The sequence below is a fragment of the Panthera onca genome, chromosome C2 (assembly GCF_046562875.1).
Source record: "Panthera onca isolate mPanOnc1 chromosome C2, mPanOnc1 haplotype 2, whole genome shotgun sequence".
NCBI classification, from domain to species: domain Eukaryota; kingdom Metazoa; phylum Chordata; class Mammalia; order Carnivora; family Felidae; genus Panthera; species Panthera onca.
Genome location: NC_138347.1, coordinates 55,844,365 through 55,862,766, shown reverse-complemented (window position 1 = coordinate 55,862,766; position 18,402 = coordinate 55,844,365). Strand labels below are relative to the sequence as shown.

At 36.5% G+C, this 18,402-nt stretch overlaps 1 protein-coding gene across 1 annotated transcript in view; it reads left to right on the top strand.

The window, feature by feature from the left end:
* The window catches only part of MORC1 (MORC family CW-type zinc finger 1), a 162,162-nt gene that overhangs the window by 107,362 nt on the left and 36,398 nt on the right, over window positions 1-18,402 (top strand). The window contains exons 18-20 of the mRNA XM_060640085.3: window positions 12,466-12,531; window positions 14,721-14,966; window positions 17,602-17,706. Of these exons, the coding sequence (XP_060496068.1) occupies window positions 12,466-12,531; window positions 14,721-14,966; window positions 17,602-17,706 (417 nt within the window). The remainder of the gene's footprint in view (window positions 1-12,465; window positions 12,532-14,720; window positions 14,967-17,601; window positions 17,707-18,402) is intronic.

The window sequence follows — 18,402 nt, the reverse complement described above, 5'->3', positions numbered from 1 at the left end:
GCACTGCACTAAATCCACATTTTAAAAAAGATTTTCTTTGTTTTTCAGTGTAGTTTTAGGTTTACAGTAAAGTTGAGAGGAAGATACAGAGATTTCCCATACACCCCATGCCCCCACACATTATTCATAGCCTCCCCCATTATCCATATCCCCCAGCAGAGGGGTACATTTGTTATAATTGGTGAACCTACTTTGACATGTCATAATTACCCAAAGTCCATAGATCCTTAAGGTTCACTATTGGTGTACAATCTATGGGTTTGAACAAATGGATGATGACATATACCTGTCATAGTACCATGCAGAATATATTTATTGCCCTAAAAATACTTACTCTGTGCTTTGTTTATCTCTTTCCACTCAACCCCTGGCAACCTGTGATCTCTTTACTGTCTCCATAGTTTTGTGTTTTCCAGGATGTTGTGTAGGAGGAGTCATAAATCGTATGTAGACTTTTTAGATTGGCTTCTTTCACGTAGTAATATGCACTTAAGTTTCCTTATATCTTTTCATGGTTTTATAGCTCATTTCTTCCTATCACTGCATGATATTTCATTGTCTGGATACACCAGTTTATCCGTTCACCTACCAGAGTAGATCCTAGTTACTTCCAAGGTTGGGAAATTTTAAATAAAGCCGCTATGAACATCCATGTGGAAGTTTTGTTTGGATGTAGATTTTCAACTCTTTTGGGCAGACACCAAGAAGCGCTATTGCTGGATCGTCTGTTTAGCTTTCTAAGAAACTGCCAAGCTGTCTTCCAGAGTGGCTGTGCCATTTTGCTTTCCTACCAACAGTGAACAATGGCTCCTGTTGCTCCACATCTTCACCAGCATTTGGTGTTCAATGTTTTAGATTTTGGCCACTCTAATAGATGCGCAGCGATGTCGTTTTGATTTACATTTCCCTGATGGCCTGTGATGTGGAGCATATTTTAATATACTTATTTTCCATCTGTGTGTCTTTGGTGAACTCTCAAGATTTTTGGCTTATGTTTAAATTGGATTGTTATTGACTGAATTTTAAGAGATTTGCTTTTTGCATATATTTTGGATAACCATTGTTTATAAGATGTTTCTTGTGTAAATATTTTCTCCAAGTCTGTGGCATATCTTCTCATTGTCTTGATCCATTGGTTTTTATTTAAAGGCCACTGCTCAGATAAATGAGGTAAGTTTCAGAGAGGAAGCCAGGTAGGTTGAGGGGTCAGAAAGGAAAGAAGTGGGAGCCATGAGTAATAAACTACTCTTAAAAGAAAGTTTGTATTGAAGGGGCAGAGAAATAAAGGGTTGTAGCTAGAGGGTTAGGGGGGTAGGGTTGAGGTAAATTTGTAGTTAGGAGAAGTTTGACAATGTTTCTGGACTAAGAAGGGAGCCAGTGAGACTCATAGCACACGTGAGGCCTGACTGATACAGAAAGATTTCAGCAAAGACAGGAAGGATTACTTGGACGCAGTTAGAGAGTTTAAGTTAGGGTAAGAGGAGAGACATTTTTTCCCTCTGAGATTGTGGGAGAGAATGTCAAGGGGTTCATACACACCTAATACCTAGTTTTGTTTTTTTCTAAAGAAGAGTCAGGGCCATCTGCTGATGGTGAAAGAGGCAAGCTTTGTGTACAGAGCATGATGAAGATTTGAAACAACCTTTGTCAAGGGGCACAGAAGCTAACCAAGGATGAATAAAACAATAAGTCCAGAGAGGATGAGAACCAGGTCTTTTTTTATGGTGTGTTTTCAACAGTAATGCAAACTTTACAGCCTGAAATTGCTGAGCACACGGGGAAAATGATCAATGATCTGATTGATTTAAGGCTGGGGTTTATTGTGTTGGGTGTGGCCAAGCATAGCTGAAGTGATGAACTGTTTTTCTCAGGCAGAATGGGGAATGGAAAAGAAGCCAAGAGGGGGTGTGGCAGATTGAGAGAAAAGAGAAGAACTGAAGGAATAAAAGTTTCAGTAGCTATGAAGAACATTAATAATCCTGAGAGAAATAGAAGAACTGTAAATTATAAGGAAGCAAAAGGATTTCAGAGCTGGATAGTGTTTAAGGGACAGAAAGATCGGTGTAAGTTCACTTAATTTGAGCAGTTCCTGGAATTCCACGGTGAAGTATGTGATGAAATTAAGGAGAAAGATAAAACAGGACTCGTAAGAGAATTGGACCCAACATATTAAGGATATGGTGTACCTTTACTGTAGATACAGTGAAATGATTCATTGACTGTAGTGAAACTTTCTGGATATAGAGCCATGCAGCGAAAGGAAGATATTCAGTGTGGCTATCTTTGAATGCCTCTTCCCCTAACTACTACTGTGTTTTTCCAATTATGAGTGAATTTTGCCTTCATCTGGAGGCATTACTACTGGCATCTGGAGGTCATTTCAGTGTCTGGTATTGGCTTCTGTATCGCCTTAAAATATTTTATTTGACTAGCATTATTGATGTGTTTCTGTTCAAAGTGTAGTTGAGACATTTTAATTTTTGCTGTGTTTTTCTGTAATGTCTAAAGTTCTGCGGAAACACAACTCTGAAATTAATATAGAAGAGGAAAGTTTATGGAATTTATAAAAGTTTTTGTTTACTCACAATCTTAGTTTAGTGATGTGATTAGTAGAGGTTGAAAGTCATTACAATAAAATTATATAGCAAAAAGTGATGATCTTTAAGCCAGTACCCAAAATGATACAAACCTAAATAATAGAACTGTATCATACATATAGTGTTACTAGCCTAAGCTCAATCCATTTTGCGGTATCAGGAACAAAACTCATCCTAGGGTGATGCAAGCATTGGAAGAGAGTGTATACAGGCATTTAATGCAAAGCATCTCAAGGAGGCGATAATATCCAACAAGAGTGAGAAGTAGTCGTATTATGCATGTAGAATAAGCTTGTGTCAGTGTTTCAACTGTGTGGAATAGATGAGCTATGGGCTCCGGGGGCATCTCTTTATCTTTTCAATCATCAGCATTTTATTGAGTACCTGTAAAGTGCTAAACATTGTTAGGTATTGCACATAAAACATGTGTTTGGAAGTTTCCAATCTATCGAGAGAGACATGCATGTTAGCATACAACTAAGTGTGATCCATACCATGATAAAGGGAGGTAGAAGTGTTATAATCGGAGACTTCTGCTATAAATGTGGCTATACAGACTTAGCATTTTCCTATTCTACTTCTGGAAGCCTTCTAAGAGCAACAAGGAAAACAGAAAACAAAAATGTGAACTCAAATTTCAGTCATACTAGAAGACATATATACTAAAGTATTGCTCGGGGCTGCTCGAAGCTGCCAAGATACTACAGGAAATCCACAGGAGGCAGGGGAAAGAAGTGGAAGAAACAGCCTAGCAGTAGCACATCTAAAGAATTAATACAAATACTCTTAGTGAAAAAGGGTACTTCTGGAGATGGAAAAGCTCTAACCATCATCTACTTTAGCCAGAAGGCAACAAGAACCCTACTGGACTTACTCTGATTCATAGAAATAGATGTGAAATGCACATGAAAGTACTCAAAAGCTGTATTTGCAGAAGCTGTGTGTATGTGTATGCGTGGAGATGAGAAGAAAAGAAGTTTGGCTTGGGGTGGAGGGCACACTTGCCTAGAATCTTGTCCTCCCTTTCTATAGAAAACTCGGGGAAAGATCTAGTCCTGGAAATCCTAACTCTTATATGTTTAAGAAATGAGCTAGTATAGCAGCTAAACAAGATGTCATACAAAAAGAAAAAAAAAAAGATTCCAGTAAAATATGAACAAGACACAATATAAATATATAACATAAAAATAAGAATCCATAAGAAAAAAAAGGAAAACCCAGTAAAATATAAATGATTCGACAAAAAAGAAGCAACTACATCCACTTCTGATAAAAACTCACATCAAATCAGGAGCAGAAGAAAACTGTCTCAATGTGATAAAGGAAAATCTACAAAAAAAACCTGACAGGTAGAATTGTGCTTAGTAGTGAAAAACTAAATTGTCTTCTCCTACAATCAGGAATTAACCAAGGAGGTTTGCTCTCACCACAGTTCAGCATTAGATAAGAAGTTCTAGGCAGTGCAAGAAAGTAAGAAAAAGATGCAACAACGTGGTTGGAACTAGAGTATATTATACTAAGCGAAATAAGTCAGAGAAAAACAGATGTCATATAATTTCACTCATGTGTGGAATTTGAGAAACTTAACAGATGAACACAGGGGAAGAGATGGAAAAATAAGACAGAAACAGAGAGGGAGGCAAACCATAAGAGGCTCCTAAATACAGAGAACAAGCTGAGGGTTGATGGGGGTGGTGGTTGGGAAAGAGGGGTAAATGGTAACAGGTGGGCATCAGGGAGGGCACTTATTGGGGTGAGCACTGGGTGTCATATGTAAGAGATGAATCACTGGGTTCTACTCCTGAAGGTAAGACTATAGTGTATGTTAACTAACTTGAGATAATAATTAAAAAACCTAAGAAAAAAGAAAGTAAGAAAAAGAAACAAAAGGCATTCAGATTGCAGATGAAGAGGCTAACTGTTTTTCTTTTTAGTTGTGACAGTTTATGTACGAAGTCAGATGGTATCTATAAAAAAGGTACTAAAACTAGTGAAGGGAGCTTAGCAAGGTTGCAGGGCACAAAATTAGTATATAAAAATCAACTATTTCTACATACTAGCAGCAAGAAATTGAAAATTAAAAATACTATGTACAGTAACATTAAAATGTATGAACTACTATAGGAAGGAGAGTCAATAAAAAATTTAAAAAATATGTGAAATACTTAGGGAGAGATTTAACAAAAAAATATGCAAGGGCTGTACACTGGAAACTATAAAACATTGCTGAAAAAATTACATGAGACAAATAAATGGAGAGATAACCTATGTTCATGGGTTTGCAGATCCAATATTGTTAAGATGTCAGTTCCCCCCAACTGGTCTATAGACTTAACCCAACCTCAGTCAAAATTTATGCAAGATTTGTTTTTGGTAGAAATTGCAAACGTTCCCAAATCATGTGGAATGCCAACAGTAATCAAAATAACATTGAAATAGAACAGTTGGTGGACTGACATTACCTAATTTCAAGACTTATAAACCTGCAGTAATCATGACAGTGTGGTATTGATGTAAAAGGAGACAAATAGAGCAGTAGAATGAGAATCCAAAAATAGACTCACACATATATGTTCAGTTGTTTTTCAATAAAGGGACTAATACGTTTCAGTGGGAGAAAGAGCAACCTTTCAACAAATGATACCAAAACACTTGGATCGCCCTATGTCCCCCAAATAATGGACCTTGACTCTTACCTCAGTACTAAAATTATCTTGAAATGAGCCATAAGCTTAAATGTAAAAGCTTACATTTAAAACCACCTAAAAGACAAATTATGGTCTGTCCAATCAGTGGAATACTACTCATCAGTAGAAAGGAATGAACCACTCATCCACACAACAACACATATTAATTTCAAAATAGTTCTTCCCAGTGAAAGAACCAGAAAAAATGCATAATTTATGATTCCACTTAATCATTCTAGAAAATGAAGGTAATCTATATTGAGAGAAAGCAGATCAGTGGTTGCCCATGGATTGGATGGGGGTAGGAAGGGGTGTAGAGAGGGCCAAAAGGAGCACAAGGAAACTTTTGGGCATGATAAGTATGTTCATTTTCTGGATGATTATGATGACTTTATACATATGTCAAATCTTATCACATTGTACACTTGAGTTATGTGCAATGAATTATATGTCAAATTATATCTCAATATAGCTGGAAATGTAAAAAAAGTTGACACAGATCAGAAGGAAATTTTACACACACATTTAGAAACAAGTTTTTACTTAGTAAAAAAAAATTTTTTTTAAAGTTATTTTTATGAAGGAAGACCTCAAAGAAGAAATATAAGTATTTAGGAAGAGATGTTGAAATACAAAGAAACAGTGCAATTAAAAAATGATTTGGTAGAACTCAAGGAAGAAATAGGAAAAATAAATCATACAATTGGAAAGAATTACAAAGGCAGATTATCACTCTGATAAACACAGTGGGAATATAACATTTTTAATGTTTATTTTTGAGAGAGAGAGAGAGTGTGCACAAGTGGGGGAGGGGCAGAGAGAGAGGGAGACAGAATCCAAATCAGGCTCCGGGCTCTGAGCTGACAGCACAGAGCTTGACGCAGGGCCTGAACCCATGAACCGTGAGATCATGACCTGAGCTGAAGTTGGATGCTTAACCGACTGAGCCACCCAGGTGCCCCAACACAGTGGAAATATAGAGTGGGGGTCAGCACACTATTACCCATTAACCAGATCTAGCCCACTACCTATTCATGTATGGCCCTTAGACTGAAAATAATTTTTATGTTATTGGATGATTGAAAAAAGAAGAACATGCAATAGAGACCGTAGTGGTCTACAAAGTCTAAAATATTTACTATCTAGCCCTTTACAGAAAAAGTTTGCTATCCCCTGGTATAGAGGATAAATGTGAAAAAGCAAATAAAATGCATAGAAATTAGGAAGGGCTTACTTATAGTTACAAAGAAAATGATAATAGAAGTGGAAAAAGGAGATTCAGTATTAGCATAATTGGAATACCCAGAGAAAAAGTAAGGGAAGGACACACTTTTAAAGATATAAGTCAGGAAAACTTTTAATTCAAACAAAACCAAAAACCTTGAAGCTACATATCTGAAACAGTACACTGCATGGTAGGGTAAACTATCCCAGAATAGTCAACAATAAGACATATCCTAGAAAAGTTACTCAACTGTACAGTAAAATATAATATGGTTCGATGAATAGGCATAAAGATCAAATCACTTATAGAGACAAAAAAATTCAGATTGGCTTCAAATTTTCTACAAAAATAAAAACTCAGCTCAAGTGATAGGAAGTAAAAACTATAAGATTCTCAAGGAAAGGAGGTGTAAACCAAGAATTTTATATTCAGCACACCATTCTTCAAATAAAAAGCCTACAAACAAAAAGTTTTGAAAAAAAGAATCCCTTTTTGAGAAAAACAAGTAAAGATCAAATTTCAACCAGCCAAGAGACATCTGAAAATTCTATACCAAAAAACCCAAATATAATCATTTACTGTATTTAATTATAGGCTATAGGCTATAAATATAGTTAAACTGTAGTCTCAAACATATGTGACATTAGGTATCAAACTGAATGTAAATGCCCTGGCAATGTAGAAATTCAACTAACAAAACAAAAGAAGCCAAGGATGAAAGGTGAATGGTGATTTGTTCACCATAGAAAATTTGTCTGTCATAGAAGACCAAGAAGTATCACTGAAATTTAAGCATACTTTTCCGTACTGATGTAAATACTGAGAAAGAGAATGTCAGTAAATATCAGACAGCAGAAGAAAAGAGAGGAGACAAAATAAACAAATTTTATCTTCATCCAGAGTAGGAAACTTATAGATACTGCCTCAAGATGGAAAGAACTAAGAATAAGAGTTTTATAACATTATCATTGTTCAGACATCAGACAACACAAAGAAATAAAAGGCATCCAAATCGACCAGGAGGAGGTCAAACTCTCACTCTTCTCAGATGACATGATACTCTATATGGAGAACCCAAAAGATTCCACCAAAAAAACCTGCCAGAACTGATTCATGAATTCGGCAAAGTTGCAGGATATAAAATCAATGTACAGAAATCATTTGCATTCCTATACACCAACAATGAAGCAACAGAGAAATCAAGAAATTGATCCCATTTACAATTGCATAAAAACCCATAAAATACCTAGGAATAAATCTAACCAAAGAGGTGAAAAATGTATACACTGAAAACTTAGAAAGCTTATGAAAGAAATTGAAGAAGACAAGAAAAAAAAAAAAAAAAAAGGAAAAAAAATTCCATGCTCCTGGATAGGAAAAACAAATATTGGTAAAATGTCTATACTACCCAAAGCAATCTACATAGTCAATGTAATCCCTATCAAAATAACACCAGCATTCTTCACAGAGCTAGAACAAACAATCCTAAAATTTGTATAGAACCAGAAAAGACCCCAAATGGCCAAAGCAATCTTGAAAAAGAAAACCAAAGCAGGAGGCGTCACAATCCCGGACTTCAAGCTGTATTACAAAGTTGTAATCATCAAGATAGTATGGTACTGGCACAAAAACAGACAGATCAATGGAACCGAATCAGGCACCCAGAAATGGACCCACAAATGTATGGCCAACTAATCTTTGACAAAGCAGGAAAGAATATCCAGTGGAATAAAGACAGTCTCTTCAGCAAGTGGTGCTGGGAAAACTGGACAGTGACATGCAGATAAATGAACCTGGACCATTTTCTTATGCCATACACAAAAATAAACTCACAGTGGATGAAAGACCTAAATGTAAGACAGGAAGCCATCAAAATCCTCAAGGAGAAAGTAGGCAAAAACCTCTTTTATCTTGGCTACGGCAACTTCTTAACACATCTCTGGAGGCAAGGGAAACAAAAACAAAAATGAACTATTGGGACTTCATCAAAATAAAAAGCTTCTGCACAGCGAAGGAAACAATCAGCAAAACTAAAAGGCAACCAATGGAATGGGAGAAGATATGCAAACGACATAACAGATAAAGGGTTAGTATCCAAAATCTGTAAAGAACTTATCAAAGTCAACATCCAAAAAACAAATAATCTATTGAAGGAATGGGCAAAAGACATGAATAGACACTTCTCCAAAGAAGACATCCAGATGGCCAACAGACCCATGGAAAAATGGTCAACATCACTCATCATCAGGGAAATACAAATCAAAGCCACAATGAGATACCACCTCACACCTATCAGAATAACTAACATTAACAACTCAGGCAACAATAGATGTTGGAGAGGCTGAGGAGAAAGAGGATCTCTTTTGCACTGCTGGTGGGAATGCAAACTGGGGGTGCAGCCACTCTGGAAAACAGTATGGAGGTTCCTCAAAAAATTAAAAATAAAACTACCCTACAACCCAGCAATTACACTACCAGGTATTTATCCAAGGGATACAGGTATGCTGTTTCAAAGGGACACATGCACCCCATGTTTATAGCAGCACTATGTACAGTAGCCAAAGTATGGAAAGAGCCAAAATGTCCATCAGTGGATGAATGGATAAGGAACATGTGGTGTGTGTGTGTATATATATATATATATATATATACACACACACACACACGCACACACACACACACACACACAATGGAGATATATATACACACACACACACACACACACTGGAGTATTACTCAGCAATCAGAAAGAATGAAATCTTGCCATTTGCAACTACGTGGATGGAACTAGAAGGTATTATACTACCTCTAGTGAAATCAGCCAGAGAAAGACAAATATCATATGACTTCACTCATATGAGGACTTTAAGATACAAAGCATATGAACACAAGGGAAGGGAAGCAAAAAGAATAAAAAATCAGGGAAGGAGACAAAACATAAGATACTCTTAAATATGGAGAACAAACAGAGGGTTACTGGAGGGGTTGTGGGAGGGGGAATGGGCTAAATGGGGAAGGGGCATTAAAGAATCTACTCCTGAGATCACTGTTGCACTATATGCTAACTAACTTGGATGTAAATTGAAAAAATAAAATAAAATAAAAATTTAAAAAAATTATCATTGTTGGTAGCCACTAGGCAAAAAACAAAAACAAAAACAAACAAACAAAAACCCCACAACCTGCGTTATATCAGGTAAAACAAAGAAAATGGACCGTATCATTAAAAACTTAAGAAAAATTATAAAAACAAAATAAAATAATATGACGACTAATACCAACCACATATATGGTATCAACAAATATGAATGGCCTAAACCTTATGTTAATAAAGGGCAAGGAACTTTAGGTTACATCACAAAGCAAAGTTCAATCCTGTGCTATACACAAAACATGCATCTAAAATGACAATTCAGAAAAATTGAAAATGTTATTTCAAACAAATGTACAAGTATAGTGGCCCAGCTTAATATCAGTTTGGAAATCTAGGGGAAAAAACATTAAGTGTCCAAGGAAGGGCATTTAATTAAACTAAAGTCTTCAATATACAATAAAGATGTATCAATTACAAATCTCTCACATCAGCTAATGTAGTGTTGAGTTCCATAAAGCAAAAACCTACAAATGGTACATGGAAAAAGAGTCAATCGTGCTAGTAATAGGAAACTTTAATTTTCTCTCAGCCTAGAAATACAAAACAATCTAACATCTATAATAATAAGGTATATATAATTGATATATACTCTGTACTCTCAAAATAGAGACTGTACTTTTTATCAGTGCTCTTGCAATAGTCACAAGGATGACTGTATGCTGAGCCACCAAAAAGGCTTGTGGAGACAACATAACAGTGTTTATCAAAGTTACAAATGCATGTACCTTTTGATCCAGAAATTGGACTTTTAGAAACTGATTACATATACGTACACAAATATGAATTAACTATTTACAAAATTACCTATTTTACACATCATTACAACATACTTTGTAGAGTACAATATTAAGAAGACTTAAATGTTTATTAACAGGTCTGGTTAAATAATTTTTTATACAATTTATTGGAATACAATACATCTGTAATAGGAAATGAAGAAGCTTTTTAAGTACTAATGGAGAAAGATCTCTAGGATGTATCCTTAAATGAAAAAGCAAGATGCAGACTGTATGTATAATATACTACCATTTTTGCATACCTCAAATCTGTGGGGAAAACTTATTTATATATGCTTCCGTATGAGGTATAAACAGATGTCTGGAAAGATAAACAGAAAAGTAACAGCAGTGGAATGTGAACTGGACAAATAAAGAATGGAGTAATCAGGAGATTTTTAAAAAATACATACTTTTAAAAATGTATATTGCTTCATGTGAATATATTTTCTACATAAACATCTAAAAAGAAATAATGCCATGGGGGCATAGAAAATAAAGCAATTAATTCTCCCTTGGTGGATGAGGGGGAAGTGAACTAGAAGCAAGAAAAACAAGATTATAGAAAATTGTTCAATCAAGAGATGATAAAAAGCTTTAAACAATATGGTGACTTGAGGCTAGTGTAAAATTAAAAAAAAAAAAGATTTAAGGGAAGAAATCCACAAGACTTTATCACTGATTAGGTGGAGAGGGTTGAGGGTGATGATTAACCAAGGATAACCTAGCTTGGGTAACTGGGTGTTTGGTGATGTCACTGGTGAAAAGAGGGAATGCATTAGGAAGTACTGGTTGAAAGTGGGTGCAGGTATAAAAAGAAATAATGAATTCAGCTTTGGAAGAGTTGTCTTGAAGGGTACCAGCAGTTTATAGAATGTTCCAAGAGGCATCCGGGTCTCAAGACAGAGGAAAAGGCACCATTTCAAACTCTAAACCATCCACATCAGAAAATTTTTCAGCAGAGAGCAGAGCCAACCCTTAATCATCCAGGACTCCCAATTTCAGGGGAAATTGGAAGAGGAAAGTAAATTTTATGTCCTAGAGAATCTGGCCACTGAGCTGGTTATCACATTGGTGTTTGTGGCTCAGTAAACATTAATGGCTGTACTACACAAAGGAGGTCCAGACAGACCCCCTAACCAGGGTCTATTCCGAAGAGGAGTGAACCTGAGCATGGGGTACAGGGCCTGTATTACTCTTTTATCTTTTCTCTGTGTATTTAGTCAACATCTCATCCTTTTAACGTGCCCATCATGACATCAAAATACTAGCTTAAAAGGTACTTATTTTTCAGGGAGAGCAGATGCTTCCTCTCTCTCTAGCTGTGCCTATGAGTACAATGCAGCATCCAGTTATTAGGGACACAGTTAAGGCCAGTCTACCCTCAGAAGTCCCTTGAGGCTCAGGCCTCGAGCTCTGAACTAAACAGAGCTATTGCTGAGGGTCAGGATTTAGTCCAGATGCTGGGACCTGCAAACAGGGAATAAAGAGTCTCCAGAGAAAGGGGACAGGGGCTGTGGAGACATGTTTGATACAGTGGTACCCCTGAAATTGCTCCTGAGACATCTGATCTGTAATGCTTTGACAAGTCATTGCCTTCTCTTATGTTATCCAGTCATCCCTAATCAGAACATTGCTGCAGTAGATCTACTCTGAAAGGGACCCCTTAGTAATTATCAGTGAGGGTATGCAATCTTTTTGTTTTAATTTTTATTTTTTAATGTTTATTTTTGAGAGAGAGAGAGAGAGCATGAGTGGGAGAGGGGCAGAGAGACAGAGAGACATAGAATCTGAAGCAGGATCCAGGCTCTGAGCTGTCAGCACAGAGCCTGATGCGGGACTCGAACTTACAAACTGTGAGATCACGACCTGAGCCAAAATCACTTAACCGACTGAGCCACCCAGTCACGCTGAGGGTATACAATCTTGAAATGTCTTTAAGAAATGAAGAATATTTAATTATGATAATATTCATATTGAAAGTTACTTTTACTTACATTCATCTGATGATTTTTTTTCATAAAAGCCTCAGTTTATACCAACAAGAAGAATCATGGAGTTCACTACTACCTGCCGAACTTCAGCATCTAAGGTGAGTAATTAAAGTAGGATTTAGCCATTTGTGTCATGTTTCCCATTTGAAGGGTAAGACTTCATCAAGGGCTAAATGTCATCATGGTTCAGTTAGTGAAGCACTAATACATATTTTTAATTGCCATTTTTTTTCTTATTAGAGTGATACATGTTTATTAGGAAGAACTTAGAAGATAAAGTATAAATAAGAAAATTTAAATACCCATTGTCCTACTGTCTGGAGATGATGACCATTTTAAATGTTTTAATATATTTCCCATATTTTCTATGGTTTTATATATATATATATATATATATATATATATATATATATATATATGTATATATGTAATCATATACATAGATTGCTTTAATTTATGGCTATATATCAGCCTAAAAATATGTTATTAATTCCTACATTATTCCTTGTGTTTCCTAAATGTCATATTACATTATATCCTTCAAATGTCTGTTATTATCTAAAATTTAGAGTTTAGAGGGAATATTTTTAAACTTTAGGGCTTTCCGGTTATACCAATTACACACAAGCGTGCACATGCATGCACACATGCAAAACTCTACACTTTTATTTATTCATTTTTTATTATTTATTTATTTTTTTTTTTTTTAAAGTTTATTTATTTTTGAGACAGAGAGAGACAGAGCATGAACGGGGGAGGGGCAGAGAGAGAGGGAGACACAGAATCTGAAACAGGCTCCAGGCTCTGAGCCATCAGCCCAGAGCCCGACGCGGGGCTCGAACTCACGGACTGCGAGATCGTGACCTGAGCTGAAGTCGGACGCTTAACCGACTGAGCCACCCAGGCGCCCCTATTTATTTTTTTTAAGTAGGTTCCATGACCTTGGGATCAAAGAGTCAGATGCTTTATCAACTGAGCCAGCCAGGTGCCCCAGAAGTACATTATTTTAGACGAGGTTTAGGGCTGACATTTTAATTTTAATTTTAATTAATTTTAATTTTAATTTAATTTAATTTTTTGAATTTTCCAATCTTTTCTTTTTTTTTTTTTAATTTTTTTTTTTTTTTACCGTTTATTTATTTTTGAGACAGAGAGAGGCAGAGCATGAACGGGGGAGGGTCAGAGAGAGAGGGAGACACAGAATCTGAAACAGGCTCCAGGCTCTGAGCAGTCAGCACAGAGCCCAACGCGGGGCTCGAACTCATGGACTGCGAGATTGTGACCTGAGCCGAAGTCGGACGCTTAACCGACTGAGCCACCCAGGCGCCCCATCTTTTCTTTTTTTTAATATAATTTATTGTCAAGTTAGCTAACATACAGTGTATACAGTGTGCTCTTGGCTTTGGGGGTAGATTCCCGTGGTTCATTGCTTATATACAACACCCAGTGCTCATCCCAACAAGTGCCCTCCTCAATGCACATCACCCATTTTCCCCTCCTCCCTACCCGCCCCCCTGCCCAATCAACCGTCAGTTCTCTGTGTTTAAGAGTCTCTTATGGCTTGCCTCCCTCTCTGTTTGAAACTATTTTTTCCCCTTCCCTTCCCCCATGGTCTTCTGTTAAGTTTCTCAAATTCCACATATGAGTGAAAACATATGATATCTGCCTTTCTCTGACTGACTTATTTCACTTAGCATAATACCCTCCAGTTCCACCCACATTGCTACAAATGGCAGGATTTCATTATTTCTCACTGCCAAGTAGTATTCCATTATATATATAAACCATATCTTCTTTATTCATCAGTTGATAGACATTTGGGCTCTTTCCATAATTTGGCTATTGTTGAAAGCGCTGCTTGCTATAAACATTGTGGTACACGTGCCCCTATGTAGTTATCCATATTTCTTAACAGGCAGGTAAGATGAATACAGGATTGATAAACCCCATCCAGCCTTTAAGATAAATAGATTACTGACGTGTACGCACCAGGGAACCAAAGGCAAGTAAGTCGCTGTGGGGAGGAAGTCAGGAAGCATACCACATTCTCAGTTTGTACTTTTCTGCCATCTTTAGGATCAAAAGATTTCTGGACTCAGCCCAGCTCTGCTGAATCAAATTCTGAATGAGCTAAAACAGTGCTAAAGTCTGTTTTCTACATTTCTGCTTTTTAAAGTGTTTATTAGTAATAAGTATCACCTCATTTCATAAGGTTTTGAGGAAGATGACAATTAATTAAAAATAAGATAGCTACCAAATAATGAAAACATGTTCTTTGTTATTCAAGGAAAATACAAAAACTGAGAAAGTCAGGCCTTGGGGCCAGGACTTGAAGCAGGAGTCTCTTGCGTCCTTTGAGCTTTCTGTCAGCCACAGAGGCCAGAAAAAAAACACAGAAGGGACAGACTCTGAGGTGGAGTACATTGCAGAAGCTAACATTATGAAGAAGTCTATGCAGAAGAAAGCAAAACCTCAACAGCAGAGACGTCCAGCAGCCCTGCCAGAAAATATCAGACTAGCCAAGAGATCTCAGGTGTTTGTTTTTCTTTTCTTAGTCACAAAATGTATAGTAATTCACTTATTCTGGAAACAGCATTGGGTAAAAGTTTTGCTTCATTTTCACATTTTTAAAGCTCTCTAATTATAGCATATACATTGTCATCTGACTTTCCAGGACAGGGTCCCAATTTCTATTTTTTCTTCTCTATTCTCTTTTGGAGGAAAAGTCAGGTGGCAAATATCAGCACATCAGCACAGTGTGTGGAGAGTTCAACCAACTGAAGGACCCCAGAAACTGCCTGGATGGGAAAAGGATTTAAAATCTGTATTTAAGAGAGACTATGCATATAGGATAAGCCTGTAACCTTGAGGATTTTGCATTCAGTGCCTTTATAGCAAAAATGCTTAGCTTTATTTCATAATCGGTAGTTACCCCTCTAGTTGAGATTCTGAAAAATAGGATGTAATGTCGATAATACAATTAAGTGTTGAGACTGATTTTTTAACAAATGAACCACCACGTAATTCCCAAGTGAGTTTGCTTCTTTTAAAAGACTCACTACACTTTTATTCTTAGAGTGTTACTCTAGCTTAATTCCATTTTGAGAACTTGCTCTTAGATTCAGCTTATAATAATAAGAATACCTCCAACTGAGTGGGCATTCACCTGTGCCAGATTCAGTGCTAAGCGGTTACAGACAATATCTCACTACCGGTTAAAATCTTTTGTTAGCGGAAATTCATTGCCTAGGTTATCTGCCTTCTTCATCAAATTTGATTTCTAATGCCTTTTTAGTCTTCCCTAAAATTAAATTTACCCTTAAAGAGTAGAGATGGGCCACCAGAGAAAATATTCAAATAAATTGCCATAGACACTGGAAGCAATAAACTGATTTGATCAGCAAATATCCACCGAACTTCACCCTGTGTAAAGATACTGTGTTCAGCACTGTAGGAGACAAGATATTTTCAGCATGGTTCTTTCAAAAGGAATTATTCTGAATAATTGTTGTGCTGCAAAAATATCTCACACATTCTTTTGTAAAATCTTTGGCAAATGGTGTATAGACTCTTAGAAAATCTTTAGTGACAGAAACTTATTACCTCCCAAGGTAGCCTTTCTCATTCCATTTTTGGGTAGCTCATTCTCTTAAAATATTTGAAGTCTAGATTAAGAATTGAAGAAGATAGATGAGGAGACTGTGGAATTCTCTATAAACATTTGAAAAATGAATTTAACCAAATTTTAAAGTGCAGTTGAAACAACTTTCAATCAGTTGAGGGTTATTTCCAATAAACTTCTAACATCCTGTCCAGTAAATACACTGAGCATTACCACTACCAGAGGAAGTGCAGGAAGTGTAATTAATTTTAACATTAGCCTAAGTAAATGGAATTAAGAAGGCAGATATGCTCCATGTAAATCTTGTAATGTTTCCCAAAAGCTTGATAAGAATGGCTCTCGCATTAGCTAATGTTTTAGCTTAAATGTACCACAGTTCAGCTTTATTAACAGAGGTAATTAATTAATTGTTCTTCCTAGAGAATGGTTTTTATCACAGTCTTGTATTTCTCAGAAGTTGCCCCTTCCTTTATGCTAAACAACTTTGTCCCCCATTTCCTGAAAGCAAGGGTCCCAATAAAAATAATACTCTTATTGTTTCCTACATCTGCATCTTTTAATTCCTTTTAATTTTCTCTCGATGTCCTTTGTTAATTCACTGAGCAAACATATACTAAGCATTTATGCTGGGCCAGGTGCTTAGAACTCAGAGACTGACACAGTTCTTGCTCTCGAGAAGCTGAGAGTCTACCTTTAGCCATGCCAATCAAAGGAGACCTTTCCCTGTATCATAAATGTTTCATATCAGCTGTTTTCCCACCTTTTTAAGTATGAGGATATCTTTTCAAGAAATTACCGCAGACATCTCACATAATACTAGACATGCCTAGGATCTGTTGGTTAAGAACTATATAAAGGGGCACCTGGGTGGTTCAGTTGACTGAGTGTGTAACTTTGGCTCAGGTCATGATCTTGTAGTTCGTGAGTCTGAGCCCTGCATAGGGCTCGCTGCTGTCAGTGAGGAGCCTGCTTCACATCGTCTGTCCCCCTTTCTCTATGCCCTTCCCCTGCTCTCTCACTTGCCCTCCCTCTGTCTCTCTCACTCTCAAATAAAATAATAAAATAAAATAAAATAAAATAAAATAAAATAAAATAAAAGAACTACATAAGAGAAAGCCATCATAGATATTTTGAAATGAATGATATCTTATGTCCCCCCAGCAACATCTACATAAATTTTAAGAACAATGTGTATATCCATATGAGACATTATTTATTCAGTGTATGGGCAATAATTCAGGGAGATTGTTTGCAAACTACTACAAGCCCTTTGATTCACTGTTGATCCCCATAGTCTACAGCACTCATTTTGTGCTTAATCTGCCTTATGATAGTTTTACTTTATTGTATATTGTCATTTAACTTTTGTAAGTACTTACTTACATCATATACTTCTTGAGGGCAAATATCAGATATTGAATGTCCTATTTATCCTACAGAAGTTTGCTTCTGTGCAGAAATTAACAGAAGCTGAATAAAGGTGATTTAATGTGTACCAGTGATTGCTGCTAACTCTCATGTATTTTTTGTTGATATCCTGCCATAGGTCTCTTCTAGGGAGATGAGTAGGAAGCAGAGTGAAAATCTTGTGCCAGAATATAAGGCTTTGACCGAAGTTGAAACCAGCAACAGCGATCCAGATATAATCCTGGTGAGATAAATTTTACCGACTAAGTGACACCTTGATATTTATTCCCATTCATGAAGGTTAGAGGAATCCAAGAAGCATGTTATATTAGTACCTCAAAGTAGCTGGAACATTTAATCGAATAACCTAGTTTTTAGGTGAAGAAACAAGACTCAGAAAAGTTAGTTACAAACCCAAGGCTACCTGAACTCGTGAAAATGTAACTGGGATCGTACCTCCAGACCATTAGTCCATGATGCTTTTTGTTTTAGTTGTCAAGGTGAAAAAGCTTTAGTAGTGTATAAATTCATATAAATTATATACATAACTTGAAGGTCATCCTGAAACCTGCATGCCCAAATCCAAAGCATATGACCCTTTCTGTAATTCATATTATAGATCCTCGCCAGAAAGTATAATTCTAAACTGACTTACACTAGGCCACTGGGAAAAGCCCTAGAAAAGTCTGTTCAAGAAATGCAGATATATTTCTGTTTATTCCCCTAGATTATGTATCCCTGATTCTAACTTCAGTCATCATCAAAGAGCTATGGATCTGACTATACTGTAGATCCCAGCAGAGTTGCTTTGCCTTACTGAGCCAAGAATGAAAGAAAGCCTTTGGTATTTAGGAAGAATTGACCCAAAGACTGGCCTTATGAGGAATACTTCATCTGTGAAGCTATGTTAAAGACATCCCTTTTGTTACCTAGTGTTCTT